The sequence below is a fragment of the Camellia sinensis genome, chromosome 12 (genome assembly GCF_055761805.1).
Source record: "Camellia sinensis isolate YWXY chromosome 12, ASM5576180v1, whole genome shotgun sequence".
NCBI classification, from domain to species: Eukaryota; Viridiplantae; Streptophyta; class Magnoliopsida; order Ericales; family Theaceae; genus Camellia; species Camellia sinensis.
In genome coordinates this window covers 118188880-118197325 of record NC_138972.1, presented here as the reverse complement: position 1 = coordinate 118197325, position 8446 = coordinate 118188880, and the positions used below count along the sequence as shown (strand labels likewise).

Here is an 8446-nt window from a genome sequence, read left to right as displayed (position 1 = left end):
AATGCACTTCAAGGAAAAATGAGAACTTTTCTTTTTTAAACGTCAATCCTTAGTCCTTAAGAAAAGCAAAGCAATATTCAATTATAGCTCTAAATCTTAAAATTATGATTTAAAAAAGGATGAATACAAGTTATGATGTAGATGTATTTTGTCAACTCAACGTGCCCCTTGCGGATGCTGTTATGTATATATAGGTATTGTTGGGGAGATTGACCATTTGACTTTGTGGTTATTTTAGTTTAGGTAAAAAACTTGTGTTTGAAAAATTAATTAGTTTTTTTATTTTATTTTATAGTTGATTTGATAGTTGTAAGAGAAAAAATAAAATAATTATGATTAAATGTGACATTTTATCTTATTAACTATTTTAACTTATGTTATCTTTTAGTGAGTTATTTTAATTGAATTATCTTCTCAATCAATGCCATAGAAATACTATTGTCCCAGACATGCTAACTCAAATGTGCTTGTGTGATTGGAAAAAAATTTGTATACCAAGAGGGTATCAATATATAATAGTAATATTAAATTGGTACAATATATTGTCCACTTGTGATCTATAAATTGATGTTTTTAAATAAAATTTAGAGTAAAATTTTTAAATTTATAATATTACTAAAAAAATGATGATAGATGACAATCCAAAAGACTATTATTAGTGTTTTTATTCTTTATTTATTATTATTATTATTATTTTTTGAGGACTTCATGTTGAGGTTTTGTTCTTATTGTCCATCATCACCTTAATAACCTTGGTGATTGCAAGTACCTCTTGAACCAATTGAAGGTAACAATTATTGACCATGTCTACATGAAAGTGAACCATATTGATATCTTACTAAATCAAGAAAAAAGACAATTGGTGAATTGCACATTTTTCACTATATATACATTACAAATCAATTGTGTAATGGTATCAAAGGGGCTTGATACTCCAAGCTCTTGCACTATTTTATTTAAGGGTAAATTACATTGACACCCCTGAGATTTATATTTATTACAGTTTTTTCTTTCATCTTTTGGAAATTACATCTCCCTCCCTGAGGTTTAAAGTTTCATTATAGATTCGCCCCTCAGCAATTTAATTTTTTTAAACACCAATTTTGCCCTCACTGGGTAAATTATATTGACACCCCTCACATTTTAGAAATTACAATCTCCTCCCTAAAGTTTAAAGTAGCATTACCAATTGCCCCATCGGCTAGTATTAGTTGGATTGGAAAAAAAAAATTAATTGAAAAAAAAATTATTAGTAAAATTTTTAAATTTTTGTTTAAAATCCAACATAAACTCATTTTTTGAATTTACGTTTTTTTCTTCAAATTTACAAACTGAAACAACAATTTATAAACCAAAAAAATTACGAAACAAGTTTTTATAATAGTTTTTAAAATTTTTGTAAATATAAATTGAAAACTGAAAACGATTTCGTAACCATTTCGTTTTCAGTTTTCAATTTATATTTACAAAAATTTTAAAAACTGTCATAAAAACTTGTTTGGTAATTTTTTTGGTTTATAAATTGTTGTCTCAGTTTGTAAATTTGAAGAAAAAAAACGTAAATTCAAAAAATGAGTTTACGTTGGTTTTTAAACATAAATTTAAAAATTTTACTAACAATTTTTTTTTTCAATTAATTTTTTTTTTCCAATCCAACTAATACTAACCGGGGAAGCAATTGGTAATGCTACTTTAAACATTAGGGAGAGGATTGTAATTTCTAAAATGTGAGGAGTGTCAATGTAATTTACTCAGTGAAGGCAAAATTGGTATTTAAAAAAATTAAATTACTAAGGGAGAAATCTGTAATGAAATTTTAAACCACAGGGAAGGAGATATAATTTCCAAAAGGTGAGTAGGGAACTATAATAAATATAAACCTCTAGTGGTATTAGTGTAATTTACCCAAAAATTAAATTGCTGATGAGGGAATTTGTAATGAAACTTTAAACCTCAAAGAGGGAGATGTAATTTTCAAAATGTGAAAGGAATAATTGTAATAAATATAAATCTCAGAAGGTGTCAATATAATTTACCCTTTATTTAAATAAGAGTAAAAAAATAAAAATAAAAAAAAAGCTAGTCATAAAGTTTCGCCTCACTAAGAAAACAAATTATTGAAGGTGAAGAAGGTACAAGTGGCTATGCCATGTGTATCCTTCACCAATTAATTTTTGTTTAAGCGGCAATTTTGTAGAAATGATCCACACTCTCAAAATGATCATAATCCTCTATGTATATGTGGGGTATATTTATATATATGTAGAGTTTATATCATAAGTGATTTAAATTTGTACGGATCTTATGAGAGTGAAGTCTTAATCATTACTCGTTTTCTTATGTGAGAATGGAAGGGAATAACCAAAGTCATGCTTTTCCTCCCCTTTGATTGGTTTATGAAAAACAAACATGAAGACTAGTGATTCGTGATTGGTTTTTTTTTTTTTTTTTTTTAACGTATAATCAAAGATGTGTACATTTAGGTGATTTTTCACGATAAAAGTTTGTTGTTTAGTAGAATTGTAAGAAAATATTTTCATTTTTATTGTGGTATAATTTTTTTTTTTTGGGTCATATTTATACCCAAAAAAAAATCACCTATAATGTCATTATTTTTAAACTGTCTAATTTATTTATAATTTTTTCTTTTTTAAAAAGTTTGGTTGGTGGTGCTAAAAGTTCTTCCTCTTTGTGTATATTTGTTTTTGTTTTTCGTTTTGGGTGTCCTTACAGTCAACATTATAACTACTACATAGAAGATGTGAAGAAAAATTAAAAGTAAAAAGTAAAAGGAAAATTAAGATAATTTTTTCTTTTGAATAAATAGTGAGGATGGCCTATGAAATCGAAGATACAAACATACCATGTATGTGAATGTGAATTGATTGAGGAAATGACAAAAATTAGATAGTTGAAAGAAATCAAAACCAACTTCTAAAGTGCTTTGTCCAAAATTTGTTAGTGATTAGCACTTTCTCTTATGCTTTCCAAAAAGCATCTCTCGGTGGTAAGCACTTCACTACATTTCTTTCATACCAAGAAAAACTTTAGTTCACTTTTAAGGCCCCCTTACAAACAATTGACTCAATCCAAATGGTCTTGAGAGTTGTAGGCTTGCTTGATGAAAGTGAACACTTTGAAAAAATAATAATGAATTTCATATTTAAAAAGTGTGTTGATTTTATTCAAAATTATGCCAAAAGCACAAATCACCATTAGAGTGATAAAATTAAAATATAAATTTTTTATACTATATAACAAGCCTAAAATAATTTTGATAGAATAATTTTACCTTTCACAATTAAAAATTGTTCTAAATAATTTCCGTTTGAGAAGATAATTAGGACTAAATTAGCCCATTAAAAGGTAAAATAAGTTAAAAAATTATTAAGAGAAAATATCAAATTTAAATTATAATCATTTTATTTTTTCTCTCATAAAAAAGTCCATAGTTCTTTCCAAATGAAACTTTTTTAACTAAATTAAAATAATTTTAAAAAATCAGGCTAATTTTCTTTTCTCAAACAAAAACTTAAGAATGTGCCACTAACGGCTGACATTAGCATTAATTTTTTTAGCTAGCTTTTTTGTATTGGGATTTTTTTAGCTTAATTTTTTTAGTCTCGTTTGGTTTGGTTTTTTTTTGGTTTTTTTAAATTTTATGAGAGAAAAAGTATAATGATTCTGCTTTAAATGTGATATTTTATCTTATTGATTTATGTAATCAAATTTATATTTTGTATTTTTTTAACTAAACATCTAAAACCAAACAAATCTTAAATCAAACTTAGCCTCCGTTTGGGAAGTGGGTTGGCTTTTTAACTTTTTGACTTTTTTAGCTATTTTAGCCTAGACTTAAAAGTTTGGTTTGGGAAGGACTTTTTGACTTTTTGATTTTTTTGAATATTTTTGTGAGAGAAGAATGTAATAATTATGAGTTGAATATGATGTTTTGTTTATTATGACTAAAATAACCTATTTTATTTTTTGTGACTAAAATAACCAAAAAAATCCAAACCATAACTTCCCAAACGAAGCCTTAAAGAACTTTAGGAGTCCAGTTTTTTAAGGCTTCAGTCACAGTGATTTCAGCAGCCCAACGGCTAAAAATGACAGGGAAGACTACCGGACTGGATCACTTTTCATTGGTCAGACAAGTCCTCTTTTCTATTTTTGAGTTGCGGCAGTCAATAATGTGCAACTAACGGCTAACCCTCCAAACCCCTATTACGAGTAAATAATTGACGCAATGATATTTATTTTATTTAGTTTAAATTATTTTTAAAAAATTAAATTTTTATTTTTTTATTTTTTATTTTTATTAAATATTTTTAATAATTTATAATAAAAAAAATTAGATATACCTAATCTAGATATATTTAAAAATATAGTAATATTTTTTAATTTTTTTTAACATTCACAAAATTTAAAAAATTAAAAAATTAGTACATTTTCATTTTTTTCTTTTTTTGTATTCAATGATTTTTTAAAAATTTTTTTGTACAATTTTTATATTTTTTAAGTATATCTAGATTTTCTTGAATCTAAAAAGTTAAAAAAAAATGATTAAGATATTTAAAAAATCACTAAAAGTATAAAAATATGAATCAAAAACTTAAAAAATTAGTTTTGAAAATTCCAAATCAAATAAAGTGATTTGTATTATCATTTAATTAATATTGTTGATTTATGATAAAAATTATAACATTATTATTTTAAGAATAATGTTATACGTACCAATTAATGTATTAATTAGTATATAAACACTAGTTGATATATTAATGTATATATTAATTGGTACATATAACACCACCGTTATTTTAATAGGAGACAGGGACTGAACACTTATTACATTTACAGCCACTTATTAGCCGATGACATCACATAAGATGATGTTACATTCCACTCATTTTTTTTTTTTTTTTGGACATCTCTTTAATGCATGTGCTCCATTTATCAGAACCAATCCCGCTACATACACCCAGTGACGTGGTGATGAGGTGGCAGCTGATGTGTAAACACAGCTGAAAAAAAAAAAAAAAAAAAAAAAAGGAAAAAGCGGGAATTTCTGTCTTCCCTCGTCTTCCCTCGTATGTCCTCAACTCTCGTCGCCATCCTCGTCTGTCCTCGTCTGTCTTCCCCCGCCTATCCTCACCTCTCGCCGTCATCCTCCTCCTCCACCATAGCTCGCCGGGAATTTCTGCAAAAACTAGTGGCTAGTCTTTCTCCAGAAGGATTGAAATTCTCCGTATGGGTTGTGGAAGTGGGTCTCAGATGTTAACTCATTTCTTCAGAAGAATGTGAAATTTCCTCCTCCTCCACCATATCAGATTACTAGCTCTCATCTATCCTTAGAATTCCTGTAATTTTGCTCTGTCTGGTTTTGCTCTGCTCTGTCTCTATCCATCAATCTGGTTTATGAGGTAAAAAATCAATTTCATATGCTAATCTTTCAGTTATATGCTAATTCTGAAATCTGAAATATAATCTGTAAACTATAATCAATTTGTCATTTTGGACAAGAGTTATGTTTTTTAGGTAAATCTGTTAGCTGTGGACAAATCTGTTAACTGATCTGACTAACTTGGCTACACTAGATTGACATAGTGAAACATCACCGTTAGTGAGTTGGCTCTAGGTGGTAATCGTCACTGAGTTCCTACAAGAGCAAACCCCTTCACAGATTAAAATAAAGATAATAAAAATATACATGAAAAAAGTGGGGGCTTCCATTTTCTTGGATCCCTTCTGCATAGAATTGCAATTACTAAGTGTGAAATGAAGTTTCGTCCACTATTACCTTGCATTGATAGTGCATATTGGAACTCTACTCTTCCAACTCTAGCACTCTGTTTGGCTACAGTCCGTGGCCCTCCAGCCAAGAAAGGCATGCTTGGTAGCAAAAAGATAATCTGGGCATTATGCGCAACTAGAATATGCGTGAAATTGTATCCCTCAACATTTTATTTATGGATTTTCTGCAACCATAACACCATTTTAACCAAATACAATTTATATTTATGAGTAATTGTGCTCAACTATGGTAGCAAACTTCATAAGCTTGGTAGCAAACTTCATATAATTTCCATAATCTGTAAACTGTGTAGTTCCATAATCTGTAAACAGTTTATATAAAATCTGAAATATGAAGTTTAGTTCCATAATCTGTAATGATATTTGTTTAATTGTTATTTCAGTACGCAAAGTGGAGAAATAGAGGTTGATTCAAATGTTGAAGGTGAGAATCCTTTAATAAATAAGGGCGAACACGTTGAAGAACCTAAAAAGGGTATGTGTTTTAGCTCAAGGGAAGAGGTGTACACATTTTATGGCAAATATGCTAAGCATGTCGGATTTTCTATAGCTCATAGAGCACAACATTTTGGAGATGATGGGCAATTGCTAAACTTTGCAATTGAATGTTCTCGAGCGGGACAGAGAAGAAAGACATCAGAAGTCAACCCTCTGAAGCCATGTTTGTCCACAAAAATCGGTTGTACAGCAAGGGTACGAGGTAGTGTACACAAGGATGGGAGATATAAACTAACCACAGTTAACCTTGAGCATAATCATGATTTGATTTCCACCGACTCACGTCATTTTACAATGAATAAGAAAACTCTTACTCCTGTGAAGAGAAGATTAGAAATTAATGATGAAGCAGGGATTGGGGTGTCTAAGAACTTTCATTCAATGGTTGTCGAAGCAGGGGGATACAAGTCATTAACATTTGATGAGCGAGATGCAAGAAATTACATTGAGAGAGCTAGAAGGTTAAGGCTTGGGGAAGGTGATGCCGAATCACTTCAAAGTTATTTTATGAGGATGCAAGCACATAGTGAGAGATTCTTTTATGTGATTGATGTTGATGAGGAGTTTCGCATTAGAAACTTGTTTTGGGCTGATGCAAGGAGTCGGGCGACTTATAAAGCATTTGGAGATGTCATTTCATTTGACACAACTTATTTGACGAACAAATATGACATGCCATTTGCTCCATTTGTCGGAGTTAATCACCATGGTCAGTCCATTTTGCTTGGTTGTGGATTGTTGTCTAGTGAAGACACTAACACATTTGTTTGGCTATTCAAGTCATGGTTAAGTTGCATGTCAAATCATCTGCCAAAAGCTATCATAACTGATCAGTGTAGAGCTATGCAAAATGCTATAGAAATTGTGTTTCCACAAGCTCGACATCGGTGGTGCTTATGGCATATCATGAAGAAAATTACGGAGAAGTTGAAAGGATATGCTTAATATGAAGCCATAAAGTTGTCTATGCAAAATGCAGTTTATGACTGTTTGACAAGAGCTGAATTTGAGAGTAAATGGGAAGAGATGCTTGCAACATTCAATCTTTATGATAATGAGTGGTTGGGGGTACTATATGATGAGCGGAATCGATGGGTACCTGTTTATGTTAAAGACATTTTTTGAGCAGGCATGTCAACTACACAACGAAGTGAAAGTATGAATGCGTTTTTTGATGGATATGTAAATCCAAAAACTACATTGAAGCAATTCGTTGAACAATATAACAATGCCTTGAGAAATAAGGTAGAGAAAGAGAAGAAAGCAGACTTCAAGTCTCGACACAAATTGTTTGATTGCCTAACTATATACAGGTTTGAGAAGCAATTTCAGTAAGCCTACACCAATGCGAAATTCAAAGAAGTTCAAGGAGAGATAAAAAGATTAGTTTACTGTCAGGCGGTGATTATGAAAGAGGAGGGATCAATTTGTACATATAATGTCCAAGAAGCGATGGTAGTTTCTGAGAAGATGAAGCATGTGGACTTTGTTATCTATTTTAATTCAACTGAATGTGAAGTTCAATGCATATGTCGGTTGTTTAAGTTTAGAGGCATTATGTGCGCTCACTCACTCGCTGTGCTTGTCGGAAGTTGCATAAATGAGGTGCCAAGTAAATACATTTTGCCCCGGTGGAGAAAAGATGTGGATAGAGAATACGCATGCATCAAAACTACATATACCGGCTTTGGGAATGATTTCAATGCAAGTACCTATGAGAGGATGAACAAAAAATTGATTGCCATTGTACAACTTGCTGCTAACTGTGAAGGCAAAACTAGAATTGTAGACCTTGGGTTGGATGAAATCAAGGAGAGAGTCATGAAAGAAGAATCCAGTGATGGGAGTAATTTACCATGTTCAACAAGAAGTCCGATTCACACCGGTTCTACACAAGGAGGTACTAGTAGGAAGGTGATTAGTCCTTTGGTTGCTCGGCGAAGAGGTCGTCCAGTTACGAAACGGAAGGTTGCCAAAGTAGATCAAATTGTTAATCGGTTCAAGGCAACAGCAAAAAAACAAACAAAAGCAAAGGTAAATTGTGTATTCAAATGTTTTTTTGGACAAAGTATATTGAAGTATGTAAAAGTAATTCATAAATTTCAATATGTAATTATTCTTCAAAACATGCAGG

The 8446-nt window shown here is 30.6% G+C and overlaps 1 protein-coding gene across 1 annotated transcript; it reads left to right on the top strand.

Moving 5' to 3' along the window:
• The first annotated feature begins 5092 nt into the window (after positions 1–5092).
• Positions 5093–7437, top strand: LOC145789194 (protein FAR1-RELATED SEQUENCE 5-like). Its single transcript, XM_082897204.1, has 4 exons — positions 5093–5248; positions 5295–5362; positions 6198–7021; positions 7292–7437. The coding sequence occupies exons 1-4, from the start codon at positions 5093–5095 to the stop codon at positions 7435–7437; spliced, it is 1194 nt and encodes a 397-aa protein (XP_082753330.1).
• The last annotated feature ends 1009 nt before the right edge of the window (positions 7438–8446 follow it).